At 46.2% G+C, this 15,988-nt stretch overlaps 1 protein-coding gene across 1 annotated transcript in view; it reads right to left on the bottom strand.

The window, feature by feature from the left end:
- The window catches only part of LOC143289050 (cullin-4A-like), a 200,259-nt gene that overhangs the window by 26,224 nt on the left and 158,047 nt on the right, over positions 1-15,988 (bottom strand). The window contains exons 18-19 of the mRNA XM_076597859.1: positions 12,766-12,839; positions 10,649-10,747 (exon numbers count right to left, since the gene is read on the bottom strand). Coding sequence (XP_076453974.1) covers positions 10,649-10,747; positions 12,766-12,839 — 173 coding nt within the window. The remainder of the gene's footprint in view (positions 1-10,648; positions 10,748-12,765; positions 12,840-15,988) is intronic.

The raw sequence follows: 15,988 nt of genomic DNA on the forward strand, positions 1-15,988 counted from the left end.
CATAAAATCTGCACTTGAGGGCCACCATTGCTGCTGAGGTAGAAGACAAAAAATCAGTCCAATTCTTCCTCAACTGAAGTGTTTTTGCTCTCAAACCTGTAATTGTCAGCCTTGGGGACAAAATCTTGTGTGTGTGTGTGTGTGTGTGTGTGTCTGTGTGTGTGTGTGTGTGTGTTTAATGCAACTCTCTGTGTGTATGTGAGAAAGAGAGACAGACAGACAAAGAGATTGAGAATGGGGACCGGGTGATGGGAGGAAAGAGTGAAAGTTTGGGTGTGTGCATGTATGTGCACTGCTTTAAATACAACTCTGTGTGTGTTAAACTCTGTGTGAGTGAGTGATTGGGTGAGTGAGTGTGTGTGTAAGTGTGTGTGTGTGTGTGTGGCTGGGGAATTGTCCAGGAGAGTTTCCTCTAAAAATTGGCCGGGTCCAGGGTGGCAAAGCCCCATGGCCGAAAAAGAAATTCATGATTTTTAAGAGATTTGGGGGGCCTCTCTTTGTGTGTGTGTGTGTGTGTGTGTGTGTGTCTGTGTGTGTGTGTGTGTGTGTTTTCAAGGAAAATGTTCTTAGCACACAAGTTTGCACTGTACCAATATAACTGACCATCTGGTCTTTTCAGCTGTTGTCTCTATTCCACAGACAAGCATGTGAGTTGGTTGAGGAAAGAAAGGGGGAAGTGGAATGACTGGAGGCAGGAGGGGGTGGGTATGTGACTGGGTGTATCACTTTCAGCATTCAAGGATTCTCAACTAGAGCTAGTGGTCAGTGTCTTGGCTCAATGCCAAAGTTGCCACAGTCATTGACAGTGGGGGTTGGGGAGTGACTTGATCAGCTGTGTGTGTGGGTGTGTGTGTGTGTGTGTGTATGTTCAACTAAACTGTGTGTGAGGGAGAAAGAAGGAGAAGAGAGTGAGACAGAGCAAGCGAGCGTGAGTGCACACACGCGTGTGTGTATGTGTGGTTTCAATTCAACTGTGTGTAAACAAGAGAGAGAAGGAGAGAGGGAGGCAGACAGAGAGAAGAGAGGGGAGATGATGGGAGGAAAGAATGCAAAGTGTATTTGTGCATGTGTATGTGTGCAAGTGTGTGTGTGCGTGTGTGTGTGTGTGTGTGTGTGTGTGTGTGTGTGTTCAATACAACTCTGTTTACTATGAAGTTCAGTCTACTTCAAGGGATCAACAAACGACGCTTTCGAAAGAGCAAATGAAATGAAATGAAATGAAATTATGGTGCTTAGAGCCTCGCCGACCACTAAGGCCATCTCAAGGCTATCGCCGCGTCAATAACTACTACAAGGATAAAAAAACAACCAATTAAAACGAGTCACCACTTCAAACTTTCCACTCCAAAGTTAAAAAAAAACTTCCATAGTTTAAAACCTTCAAATCTGGTTAAAAATGTTCACTTCTTTTAAGAAGTCCATCAGCGCCCACGGAGAGACATCACGAAACAAAGTCTTCAAAGAAACCGCCATGTAATGTCTGCGTCTAACGTCATGCAGATCCCAACAGTCAAGGAGCACGTGTTTCACGGTGAGAGGCTCATCACAGGGAATGCATCGAGGGGCCTCCTCCCCCTTCAACAAGTAAGAATGAGTAAAAAAAAGTGTGCCCCGTACACAGTCTGCACAGCACAGACTCCTCCTTTCTGTTCTTCACCCCCGAAGAGAGGGTCTCTTTTAGGTCTGGACGGATCTGGAAGAGCTTGTTGTCCGTCTGGGTGTTCCACTCCTCTTGCCAAAGATCCTTAACGTAAGTGTTCACCTTCCGCTTCATGTCTGTATATGGTACAAAGGATCTGGATAATTCTTTCTTTACAGCGTTCCTGGCCAGCAGGTCCGCCCTTTCGTTACCACGAATGCCAACATGTCCGGGAACCCAGGCCAACACAACCTCGTATCCTTTCTTCGTTGCAAGAGTAAAATCTTCATAAAATTCCAGCAGTTTGGGATGAGTGATATTCCTGCAGGCGATCGCCTCCAGGGCTGACAAGGAGTTGGAAAAGATCATGAATCTCTTTTGTTTCGAAGAGAGAACCATTTTTACCGCCAGAACCAGTGCGGTCAGTTCCGCAGTGTACACCGAGCTGTCAGACAGGATGTGTTCCGTTGAGGGCCGGTCAGGAAAGGCGGGACAGAACGCAGATGCAGCGACTCCGTCCTCTGACTTGGAACCGTCAGTGAAATGAAATGAAATTATGGTGCTTAGAGCCTCGCTGACCACTAAGGCCATCTCAAGGTATCGCCGCGTCAATAACTACTACAAGGATAAAAAAACAACAACCAATTAAAACGAGTCACCACTTCAAAACTTTCCACTCCAAAGTTAAAAAAAAACTTCCCATAGTTTAAAACCTTCAAATCTGGTTAAAAATGTTCACTTCTTTTAACTCTTTCCATACGAACGGCGAAAGAGATGAAGTTAATAGCGTTTCACCCCAACTACCATCATCAAAATATTGCAAGCGGAAGACTCTTGTATTGAAGACGTGAATGTTGACAAAGAATACCACAATTCTGACGACGGAAGCTAAAGGTTGGGTCATTCAGACACCCACTGGACATCCGAGGGGTTTGTGTAGAGGAGAAGAGAGGACTGGCCGTACTGAGTGAGTTAAGAAGTCCATCAGTGCCCACGGAGGGACATCACGAAACAAAGTCTTCAAAGAAAACCGCCGTGTAATGTCTGCGTCTAACGTCATGCAGATCCCAACAATCAAGGAGCACGTGTTTCACGGAGAGAGGCTCGTCACAGGGAATGCATCGAGGGGCCTCTTCCCCCTTCAACAAGTAAGAATGAGTAAAAAAAGTGTGCCCCGTACGCAGTCTGCACAGCACAGACTCCTCCTTTCTGTTCTTCACCCCCGAAGGGAGGGTCTCTTTTAGGTCTGGACGGATCTGGAAGAGCTTGCTGTCCGTCTGGGTGTTCCACTCCTCTTGCCAAAGATCCTCAACGTAAGTGTTCACCTTCCGCTTCATGTCTGTATATGATACAAAGGATCTGGATAATTCTTTCTTTACAGCGTTCCTGGCCAGCAGGTCCGCCCTTTCGTTACCACGAATGCCAACATGTCCGGGAACCCAGGCCAACACAACCTCGTATCCTTTCTTCTGTTGCGAGAGTAAAATCTTCATAAAATTCCAGCAGTTTGGGATGAGTGATATTCCTGCAGGCGATCGCCTCCAGGGCTGACAAGGAGTCGGAAAAGATCATGAATCTCTTTTGTTTCGAAGAGAGAACCATTTTTACCACCAGAACCAGTGCGGTCAGTTCCGCAGTGTACACCGAGCTGTCAGACAGGATGTGCTCCATGAGGGCTGGTCAGGAAAGGCGGGACAGAACGCAGATGCAGCGAGCTCCGTCCTCTGACTTGGAACCGTCAGTGAAGATGCTTTGAAAAGTGGGGAATTTGTGGCAGAGTTCCGAAAAGTAAGTTCTGTAGGCCAGAGAATGGTGGTGTCTTTACGGTACGACGCCAGATCGAATCGGACCTCAGGTGTTGTAAAGGTCCACGGAGGACTGTCAGGGAACTTAGAGAAATCCGAGATGCCACCGACATCCAGATCGGCATTTTCTAAGTGCGGCTGAATGCGGAGTCTGAGAGGAGGTATGCAGTTTGGGTTGTCTGTAAATTTCTTATCGAAAGGGTTGTTGAATACAGCGTCGTAAGCAGGGTTTGTAGGTTCAGAAAACAATTTCAAATAATAGTTGAGGGTCAGCTTCAGTCTGCAGTTGGAGAGAGGCGGTTCCCCCGCCTCTGCATACAGGCTGTGCACAGGGGTGGTGCGGAAAGCACCCAGGCTGAGACGGAGCCCTTGGTGGTGTACAGGGTCCAACATTTTCAAGTAAGACGGTCTAGCCGAGCCGTATACTACACTTCCATAATCCAGTTTGGACCGGACCAGGGCTCTATAGAGGTGCAAGAGAGTTCTCTTATCAGCACCCCAGTTAGTGTGTGCCACAACTCGGATGATGTTCAGGGCTTTTTAGGCAAGATACTTTCAGCTGTTTAATATGGCTGAGGAAGTTCAGCTTCTGATCAAAGACAACCCCTAAAAATCTGGCTTCCTTGACCGCTGGGATGGTGGATTTTCCCAGACGGATTTCAGGGTCTGGATAGAACTGGCGAAAATTATGAAAATGGATGCATTCAGTTTTGGAGGACGAAAATGTGAAGCCATTCTCCTCTGCCCAACACTGGATTTTGTTGACGCAGAGCTGAAGCCATCGCTGGATGCTGGCATACGTGCTGCCAGTTGCATATAAGGCAAAATTGTCCACGAACAGCGAGCTGTCCGATCCCTTCTGAACGGATTGAACGATGTCATTAATTTTGATGCTGAAAAGAGCCGGCGACAGGATGCTCCCTTGCGGGACACCCAGCTCCTGCTCGTGAATGTCAGACAGGGTGGTGCCGACTCTCACCTGGAATTGTCTGTCTCGTAAAAAATTGTGGATGAACTGAGGCAGGTGTCCTCGGAAGCCGAGCTTGTGCAAGTCCGAGAGAATACCAAATTTCCACGTGGTATCGTAAGCTTTCTCCAAGTCAAAAAATATGGCCACCACATTTTGTTTGTTTACAAAGGCATTTCTTACAGTGGTTTTCAGATGAACCAGATGGTCAACGGTAGAGCGATGCTTACGGAAACCGCACTGTTCTTTCGCCAGAAGGCCGTCGGTCTCTAGTTTCCACATCAATCTACCGTTGACCATCTTCTCCATCAGTTTGCAGATGCAGCTCGTCAGTGCAATTGGGCGGTAGTTGGAGGGGTTGGAGGGGTCTTTTCCCGGTTTCGGCAGCGGGATTATGAGGGCTTTCCGCCAGGAGGGTGGAAAAAAGCCTGTGACCCAGATGTGGTTATAAACTTTAAGCAGGGTGTCCAGACAGGTTTGGGGAAGGTGCTTTAAGAGTTTATAACGGACCTCGTCCATTCCTGGACAGGAATCCGTACAGGTCTGAAGGGCAGATTTAAGTTCATTCATTGCGAAAGGAAGGTTGTAATTCTCTGTGTTGTTGGAAAAGAAGTTACAGGGTGTTTTTTCTGACAGGTTTTTGGTTTTAAGAAACCGAGCAGATTTGTTAGCAGATCTCGAGTTCTGTTCAATTGTGGAGGCAAGCAAATTGGCAACTGCTTTCTTCTCTGTGACCAGAGCGTCTGAAAGTTTAAGATGATGAAAGGTTGGGCATACGTTTTTGCCCTTAATTCTTTTTAAAACCCTCCACACTTTCTTCTTGGGTGTGTTGGAGGTTAAGGAAGAGCAAAAATCTCTGCATGACTTCCTCTGGCTCTTTTTAAAAACATACCTGGCTTTCGCCCTCAGCTGTTGATGGGTTCGAACGCTACTGGTCTCCGGTCTCCGAAAGACGCGTCACTGCGCTCTCTTCTGAGACTTACGGGCCTCCCGACATTCCGCGTTGAACCAGGGCGTTCTAGGGACCTGAGGCTTGGAGGTAGACGATGGGACTGCTGCTTTGGCGCAATCTAAAACGATCCGAGTCAGAGTGTCAGCAGGGTCCTTGCTTTTCAATACTGTTTCTTCCTGCAGCTCCGCTCTTATCTTCTTGGTAAAAAAACTCCAGTCTGCTTTGTCATAGTTCAGGCGGTCAGGCAGAGAGTCACCTTCTCCATCTGTGGGGCGGAGGACGACAGGAAAGTGGTCACTCCCGTGCAGATCATCGTGCACTTTCCACTCGTAGTCCAGGACCAACGATGGATCGCAGACCGACAGATCTAAACACGAGAGCTTTCCAGAGGACAGATGAAGGTAAGTGGGAGACTTGTCGTTAAGACAGCACAAGTCCATGTCGGAAAGAAGGTTTTCCAAGAGAAGACCTCGGGCTGATGTCATCTCACTTCCCCAGAGCGGGGAGTGTCATTGAAGTCGCCCAACAGTAAAAACGGACGTGGAAGCTGGTCGACCAGGTTCATGAGGTCCTGCCTCAGAACACGGATGGAAGGAGGAAGGTAGAGAGAGCAGACAGTAATGGTTTTTCTCAAGTGTGACTCTGACTGTCACCGCCTGTAAAGGGGTGCTTAAAAGAACTGTACTGTATAAAAGGGACTTGTGAATAAAAAGAGCGACACCTCCCGTCAAATCCCTCTTGCTTCGGTTGAGCGGGTTAAAAACGGAGTTAAAACCAGAGAGAGATAAAACCTTGCCATCTCTTTGCAGAGTCTCCTGCAGCGCCAGCACTGAAGGTTTCAAGGCACGACAAAGCAGCTGGAGTTCCTGAAAATTGGCGTAGAACCCCCGGATGTTCCAGTGGATCACTGCCATTAAAAAGGTTAAAAAAATAAAGCAGCAGCCTATTCCATCGCTACCCCCCTGCTCCTCTGCTTGCGGTGGCTCAAGGTCGGCCAGGATGGAGTATTTATTTTTAGAAATTACTTTTTCGGATTCCGACCGAGTCGGAATATCCACGACCTCGGCCCCTCCCGATCCCGCCGAGGCCGCAACCCTCCCCTCCTTGAGTTTTGGAGGTACGGGGGGTTTCTGGCCACTTCCGCCAGCCCGAGGGCCAGGCAGACGAGAGGCGGGGCGAGGGGTGCCGGGGGGTGGGGTGGGGCGGGAGGCGGACAACGTGCCTCCGCCCGAGGTTTTCTGCTCCCGCCCAGCAGCCCCTGAGGATTGCCGCACAGGATGGGAAGGGGTGGACACGGCGCCTCCACCCAAGGCCAACGGTTCCGACGAGGTGGGTAAGTCGTCCGTCTGCGTCCCTGTGGACGTCGTCTGGACCGCGACGTCCACCGTCCTGGGTCTGACGACAGAGGCATATGACGCCTTAGGTGACGCGGCCTCCACCTGTTTCTTTGCCTCAAAGAAGGATATCTTCCTTTCTGTCTTGACCTTCTGGATTTGTTTTTCTTTTTTCCAGGCGGGGCAGTCTTTCGATGAGGACGGGTGGCCACCTCCGCAGTTCGCACACCGGGCTGCACTGACGCAATCGCCCTGGTGCGCCGCCTTCGAACAGGTGCCACACGCCTCTTCCTCCTTGCATCGGTCTCTCACGTGTCCAAATTTCTGGCATTTAAAACATCTCCGAGGGGACGGCACATACAGGCTTACACTAACTATCAGGTATCCGACCCGAATGTCCTTGGGGACATCCGGGCAGCAGAAGGTGAGGAAGAAAGTGTTGGTCGGGACTCTGTCCGACCCCTTCCTCACGTCACCCTGTACACGTCGGTCACTCCCTGAGAGGACAGCTCACTCTTGATTTCAGCCTCAGACACACCTTTCAACTCCGGGCATCTGATGACCCCCTTTGAGCAGTTGAGACCTTTGTGAGGGGAAATCTTCACCGCCCTATCCACGAAAGTGGTCGCCTTGAGAAGGAGCTGTGTCTGCCTTTTGGACTCTGTCTGCACTAAAAATGCTCCGCTCCTCAGCTTCTTGATGGATTTCAGCGATCCTGCCAGACACTGAAAGCCCTTCTGGATAGCGAAGGGGCTGAGAGCCGACAACGGCTTGTCGTCATCAGCACCCTCCATCACAAGCCACGATGGCCAAAATCCAGAGGTCTCAACGACCTCCGAATCAGAGTCTGAGTCGTCCGTTCCTTGTCGTCGTCTTTTTCCAGAGTTAGGGGTGTGTGATTTTTTGGAAGTCATGTTGAAAAAAATGTAAATTCATCCCTCCCTTACCCACCCACCATGGGGTCCAACTTAGGGGCCAGGGTCAAGGGAACACCAGCTTGACCCCTTCCAGGTTTCGGGAGGGATATACGACCAACAGTCTAGCTCCAACGTTTTCCCCCCCGATCATGCCCAGCTCCCGGGGACAGAGAACCGAGCACTACGGGGGTTATCTTCGCTAGCCACTAAACTGCCAGTCTTGACCCAGCCCCACGAAGGGGTAGCCGATTGACACACACGGGCCAATGTGTGCCGCCTGTCTTAGGAGAGGTCCGAGCCAAAGGGATGTGTTGAGAGCAGCGTGCTCTCTCAATCCCCAGGATCTCATTCCCCTCCATCACAGGTCGTGCCGCACGGCAAACACGGCGGGCCTGAAGAAGGCCGCAGAGAAAAAAGAATGTGGAAAAGAAGGTTTGATGGGGAGCTGAGGACAGAAAAGATGCGGTAAAAAGAAGAATAGAGAACAGCGAAAGGGACAGTGGGTCACGTTTAGTTTGGGCCTCACTCACGACCTGTTCGGCATGGGAAGCCCTATCAGGGGCATCAGTACAAAACCACCACTTATTCAGCCCTAACAGCTACGATGGCTATGTAGGCTGTCAATTAAGACCTGGGACCAGAGCACCAAACCCCAAGAAGCACTGATGCCCCCGCCGACATAGCTCGCTCGATCACTGGCCACTAAGCCGCCCGACCACGACAAGGTAGTGACCCTCCCGGGAGAGGGTCAAGAGAACACCAGCCTGACACCCTCCAGGTTTCGGGAGGTTTCGAAAGAGCATTCCGTTTTCATTTTTGACAGATCATCAGTAAATGATATAAAACGGCCCATTGGCTTTCTTTTTTTTCTTCCAGAAAACTAACGCTCTGTTTTTAATGTAAATCTGAAAACAGATTTCCAAGCCTAGACTGAAGAGTTGCACCCATACAATCTGACACCAATCGCGCTTGGCCTTGCCCGCAGCGTCCATTTTGTGAATGGCGTCGCCTACCCGTAAAGTTATTTTTTTGTTATTCACTTCTGTTTTCACGATCTCATCTTGCCAGGCCCAGTTCCACTTATTTTTCACTCCTTCATCAATATCTGCTGCAAAAATCTTCTTATCCTTTGTGAGTTTTCTCATTTTGTCAATGATTGAAGACGATCAACGAAATCAGGTATCTTTGCAAGTCGTGAAGCCCACAAGCAGAAGTTTTGTAATCCCAACCGAATATGGATAAGCTGAATGATGACAGAGGAGCAACGGTTCACTTATTCTCAATTGGTTCGCTTATACAAACATGGGGCATTTTAGCAAACGCTGTGGGTCTGTCTTGTTGATCGGTTGGACATCGTTCATGCAACCTTTGTCGGTCAGAAACCTCCCCCGCATCCCCCCCCCCCCCAGCCCTCCTCCCCAACCCCCAATTTTCTCAACGGATTTACACAATCTCAAAAATAGCCTCTGTAGCCAATTTTCAGTCGGAAATCTGACTATAGTCAGAAAAATCTCTTGCCTGATAATAAAGATGATATGGCGATGTGCCAAATGACTCTTGACAATTACAGGTAAGTGATCAACTCAGTGCACCAGTGCAGGGTCTCCTCTGGTGTGTGGCCTCCTGGTGATTTAACACTGATGGCTCCCTGTGGATTGCCAACATTGTGAATGTGACAGATGAACCCGGGTGTGGCTGTGTTTGAGAGGACTTGGAGTGAGCAGAGTGGAAGTAATGACACTGAAATGGAGCAGATGATGGGACAACAACAACAACGAAAAAAAAAAAAAAGGAGAGTGAGAGATTGTGTATCAAATGTTGTGTAAACAAATGTTTCTTGTGTATCTCTACAAATGTTTTAGTACATGGTAGAATATAAGAAACAGTTAAGAACTACAAAAGGAAGTCCAGGCTGAATTTCAATCATAGTGTTGATACTACTGATGAATGCTCTGAAGTTAAAAGTGGGAGGAAAAAAGACAATACTGTCTGCTGTGACAAGCAGCAAAACAGATCCTCCATGCATGAGGAAATGGGAAAAGAGGGCACAGCATGGGCATGCTGAATGGAGGCTTTATAGTGAGGAAGGTCACTAGCTGCAACTACTTTCATTGCATCCGTATGAGCAGGGAAGTAGTTTGCACAGGACATGAATCCAATCCCTGCCAGAGTCTGTACAAGTGGCCCACATAATAGTATGGGTACCCAATCACTCTTCATAATCTTGGTTGTTGTTTTTTTAAGTCTATTATCATTATTTACTCTATATTATAAGCAAACCTACACATTACTATCTCTGTGACTACCTTCACTCTACACCCTATCACCTCTCTATGATAAGCATCAGATCCACTCTGTTTCTGCATTCTCAGATTTGAACACTCCACAGCACACCACTTTCTCTGTCCATTAACAATATCACTCTAATGAGTTCCCTCTTTCGCACTGTCAATTCTCTGCACTCAGCTCTTTCAAGTCTGGTCTTAAAACCTACCGGTTTTTTTTCCCAAAATAGCCCCCCCCCCTCCCTCTTCCCAGTCTGCGGCTTCTCAAATCATCAAAATTTACAAGTTTTATCTTTCATTCCTCTGAATTAAAGCTATGCATATGTGTAAATGACCAGTGTGTAAGCACTTTGATTTGTCTCTGCACAATATTCAGCATAATATAAATACTTATTACTATTATTAAAATCATTATTATCATTATGATTTTTATTAAATCAATACTTGTTTTTTTGGTCCTTCTACCCAGAATTTTTCATTTGCGAGCATACGAGTGTAGCATTTTCAGTTTTTTGCAATGCTCAAATTGTAGAAGTTGCCAGGTCTGTATTTGGGAATACAGGAGGTAGGTCTGTGTCTGGAAATATGAAACACAACCATAAATACTTTTCAACAACAAGAAAAATAACAATAATAAATGCATGATGTAAAGAGTCAACAGGGTAACTAAAGGTTTAGATTCTAATAATTTAAAACCTTCAGTGCCATCACAAATACCTGGATAGGAATAATGAAAGGTTGACACTAACCGTTTCCTTCATCTGGATCTGGTTTATTTTGATGCGGTACAACTTGTGTTTGAAGTCATCGTTGAACTGGAACCTGTCCCCACAGTCCACATCTTTTCCCTATGACAACCCACCATCCTTCCTCAATGCTGGGCACAATCATCATCAACATAGAGTGAGAGTAGGGGGAGTGGTTCAAAGTCTGGTGTGTACTGAAAACTGCTTCCATGCTTGGGTGCGAGTAAAATAGTGGAAAAAGGGAAGGGGGAACGTTGTGATTGAGAAAGATTTAGTAAGTGTGTGGAAATATGGTTAAAAACAACATATATACACATGATCTAAACTATCCACTCTGTGCTGGTAAAAAGTTTGATTCAGTCCTATGGCAACGTGTTTACTCATTTTGACACTTTTTTTGTGTTGTTTCAGTCAGCGCATACACATTTATGATTGTCAGTCATATCTCACCATGACCATCAGAACAGCAGGGGAAGCAACTGCTGTCCCAACTATCTGGTCAAGAACTGATTGTAGCGGAGAGTGTCTTGCCCAAGTTACATCCCCACTCTTAGCCAAGAGAACTTTAGGACAGTCAGTGTTGGGATGGTTCCAAAAGGCCAACTGGCCCAAAAGGCTGCAGAACTAAGAGCCAGTGCAATCTTGCCTCCGAGTTTGCGAGTCATATTCCTTCAAAAGACTAAGCTGCACATGAATTCCCATTGCAGTGGATAAACCATACAGTTCTCATTTTGCTGTTGGCCCACCTGTGAGAATATGTGAATCTCTGATATATAAGCTGTTAATGGGTTTAACAGCATGGCAACTACTGTCATTTCCAGTCCAGGCCTAGTTGTACCCAACTCTGATTTATGTGGCTGTAAACACACTAGCTGTTATGAACAATGACATATTTCAGCCAGCCACTCAGTAAAAGTTCATACACCTGACACATGATACACACAACAGCAACTGAACTGTTTTCAGATTGCTTCACTCTTTCATCAAAACACACTTGCTCCTGTGGTTCAGACTTCCATTTATGATTCTGATGATGATGCAACAACTCGGTAAACATTTTCTGTACCAATCTCATCCATACATATTTCTCTGAATGAAATTTAAGCTGTTTCCTCGCGGAAAAGTGCCTCACTTTAATCCTTTTTTTGCTGTCTACATATAGTATATTCATTTTCATAGTGATTGTTTCTTTGTTGTTTTTTTCCTAAGTGAATTTTGTTTCAGCATTTTGCCATGGACAACTCTATTGCTGCTGTGGTTTCTTTTACATAGCATAAAGACAAATGTCCAGACCATCACTGACAGTCCACTGGAAGGGAACAAACAATATAAGACATGCGTAATGTGAACCACAGACCAGGGATCTTCTTTCCAGCTTGGCAGACACATTGTGAACAAGACTACCACTCCATTCTGTCACTGCTTGTATTGGACTCAGACAGCTCTGCCTTTTCAGGGTATTCAACAGGTAAAGACCAAAAGAGCTTTATCATGTATATGCAATGAAAAATGAAGAATTATTCGGACAGTAAATCTTTCTGCTGGACTTGTTTAGTGAGGGGAAAAGGCTGGATTTTTCGGAGTTTCTCATATTTTCGGACTGCATGTGTCTACATTTCTCAAACCTGACTTATGCTGGACTGCAGAGTGCAGTTCTGTCTGGTAGAGTCAAACCTAAATGAATTTCCACAACAGCATGGTCATCCTCCTCACCTGTTGTAAAAAACAACAAAAGAAGCAGAAATAGTGATGGAAAATTTGTGTCCTTTAATGCTGTGTTCTCTGGGTGACTTAATATTTCCTCTCCATTTCCATGTCTAGAGTCAGTTTGTGTCTGACTCTGTCCATAATACAATCAACAAATGAAATGCGGAAGCAATCCATTTTATGTCACAATCAATTCTGAGTCAAAAATTACGTGATGGTGATGCACATGTATGAACTGTGCAATAATCATGAATATGCACTGTTAGTTTTATTTTCAAATGCACTTAAGCACATAACTCTCCTAGACAAGTACACAAACACACACACAAACAAGACCCAGGGTGAAAAAGGAGACGGTGTACACAGGCAAGTCGCCAAAAGCAAGACAGGGCATGTGGGGAACAAACTCTTACCTTGGGAACTTTGTGCAGCACCCTGGCCTTGCCACATGCCAAAGACTGCAATGTTCTCTTCAATTCACTCTCCTCTGAAACATTCCCACACAATAAGCACATGTATATTTCAATAATTTTTACCCTAATGCTGTGACAATTTTTTTTCACTTCATAGATACCCTCAGTCCAAGTAATAATAATCATGTGAATTTATACAGCACATATTCTCTACATATTCTTTATAGAAAAAAATGGGGTGGGGAGTGGGGGGTTGAGTGGGCTCTAGGCACTTTACACATAAGAACAATCTCTACAAGAAAGTTCTAAAACATCAACCTTGAAGAGAACTGTTGTAAAAAAATAAAAAATAAAAAAATGACCCAAGCGGACAACACAAAAGAAAATGTCAACAACAAAAACATAACTGATGCCAGCAAGACAGTAAGTGATCTTCACCATCTCAGTGTCACTGTAGAAAATTTATGCAGAAAGATCTCTGCTCTAGAAAATACTGTCAATAACCAAACAGAGATCATTTGCACCCTAAGAAAATCACAGTACAAAAATGACACTGTTGACAGTTCCACGCAGACAGACAGTTCCATTTCAAATGACAACAGAACCTATACTGACATCGTGAAAACTACCAAACCTGCTCATGTCAAATGAAATGAAATTATGGTGCTTAGAGCCTTGCCAACCACTAAGGCCATCTCAAGGCTATTGCCACGTTAATAACTACTACAAGGGTAAAAAAAAACCCAATTAAAACGAATCACCACTTTAAACTTTCCACTCAAAGTTTAAAAAAACTTCCATAGTTTAAAACCTTCAAATCCGATTAAAAATGTTCACTTCTTTCAAGAAGTCCATCAGCGTCCACGGAGGGACATCACGAAACAAGGTCTTCACAGAAACCGCCATGTAATGTCTGTGTCTAACATCATGCAGATCCCAACAGTCAAGGAACACGTGTTTCACGGTGAGAGGCTCATCACAGGGAATACATTGAGGGGCCTCTTCCCCCTTCAACAAGTAAGAATGAGTAAAAAAAAGTGTGCCCCGCATGCAGTCTGCACAGCACAGACTCCTTTCTGTTCTTACCCCTGAAGGGAGGGTCTCTTTTAGGTCCGGACGGATCTGGAAGAGCTTGTTGTCCGTCTGGGTGTTCCACTCCTCTTGCCAAAGATCCTTAACATAAGTGTTCACCTTCTGCTTCATGTCTGTGTATGGTACAAAGGATCTTGATAATTCTTTCTTTACAGCGTTCTTGGCCAGCAGGTCTGCCCTTTTGTTACCACGAATGCCAACATGTCCAGGAACCCAGGCCAACAGAACCTTGTATCCTTTCTTCATTACTAGAGTAAAAGCTTCGTAAAATTCCAGCAGTTTGGGATGAGTGATATTCCTGCAGGCGATCGCCTCCAGGGCTGACAAGGAGTCGGAAAAGATCATGAATCTCTTTTGTTTCGAAGAGAGAACTATTTTTACCGCCAGAACCAGTGTGGTCAGTTCCGCAGTGTACACTGAGCTGTCAGACAGGATGTGTTCCGTTGAGGGCTGGTCAGGAAAGGCAGGACAGAACGCAGATGCAGCGACTCCGTCCTCTGACTTGGAACTGTCAGTGAAGATTCTTTGGAAAGTGGGAAATTTGTGGCAGAGAAAAGTTTAAGTTCTGAAAAGTAAGTTCTGTAGGCCAGTGATCTGGTGGAGTCTTTACGGTACGAGGCCAGATTGAATCGGACCTCAGGTGTTCTAAAGGTCCACGGAGGGCTGTCGGGGAACTTGGAGAAGTCTGAGATGCCACCGACATCCAGATCGGCATTTTCTATGTGCAGCTGAATGCGGAGTCCAAGAGGAGGGATGCAGTTTGGGTTGTCTTTAAATTTCTTGTTGAAAGGGTTGTTGAATACAACGTCGTAAGCAGGGTTTGTAGGTTCAGAAAACAGTTTCAAGAAATAATTTAGGGTCAGCTTCAGTCTGCGGTTGGAGAGAGACAGTTCCCCCGCCTCTGCGTACAGGCCGTGCACAGGGGTGGTGTGGAACGCACCTAAGCTGATTCGGAGCCCTTGGTGGTGTATAGGGTCCAGCAGTTTCAATTAAGACGGTCTGGCCGAGCCGTATACTACACTTCTGTAATCCAGTTTGGACCGGACCAGGGCTCTGTAGAGGTGCAAGAGAACTACAAGAGAGTTCTCTTATCAGCACCCCAGTCTGTGTGTGCCACAACTCGGATGATGTTCAAGGCTTTTTGACAAGATATTTTCAGCTGTTTGATATGGCTGAGGAAGTTCAGCTTCTGATCAAAAACGACCCCTAAAAATTTGGTTTCCTTAACCGCCGGGATGGTGGATTTTCCCAGACGGATTTCAGGGTCTGGATAGAACTGGCGAAAGTTATGAAAATGAATACACTCAGTTTTGGAGGACAAAAAGGTGAAACCATTCTCCTCTGCCCAACACTGAATTTTGTCCACGCAGATGCTGAAGCCGTTGCTGGATGCTGGCAAGAAGTTGTGGATGAATTGGGGCAGGTGTCCTCGGAAGCCGAACTTGTGCAGGTCCGAGAGGATTCCAAATTTCCAGGTGGTATCGTAAGCTTTCTCTAAGTAAAAAAATATGGCCACCACATGCTGTTTTTTTTACAAAGGCATTTCTTACAGTGGTTTCCAGACGAACCAGATGGTCAACGGTAGATCGATGCTTACGGAAACCGCACTGTTCTTTCGCCAGAAGGCCGTTGGTCTCTAGTTTCCACATCAGTCTACCGTTGACCATCTTCTCCATCAGTTTGCAGATGCAGCTGGTCAGTGCTATTGGGCGGTAGTTGGAGGGGTTGGAGGGGTCTTTTCCCGGTTTTGGCACCGGGATTATGAGGGCTTTCCGCCAGGAGGGTGGAAAAAAGCCTGTAATTCAGATGAGGTTGTAAACATTGAGCAGGGTGTCCAGACAGGTTTCGGGAAGATGTTTTATGTTTTAAGAGAGGAGAGGAATCTGTGCAGGTCTGAAGGGCAGATTTTAGTTCATTCATAGTGAAAGGAAGGAAGGTTGTAGCTCTCTGTGTTGTCGGAAGAGAAGTTGCAGGGTGTTTTTTCTTTCAGGTTTTTGGTTTTGAGAAACCGAGCAGATTTGTTGGCAGATCTAGAGTTCAGTTCGATTGGGGAGGCAAGCAAATAAGCAACTGCTTTTTTCTCTGTGACCAGAGCATCTGAGAGTTTAAGATGGTGAAAAGTTGGGCAGAC

The sequence above is a fragment of the Babylonia areolata genome, chromosome 13 (genome assembly GCF_041734735.1).
Source record: "Babylonia areolata isolate BAREFJ2019XMU chromosome 13, ASM4173473v1, whole genome shotgun sequence".
Classification (NCBI taxonomy): Eukaryota; Metazoa; Mollusca; class Gastropoda; order Neogastropoda; family Buccinidae; genus Babylonia; species Babylonia areolata.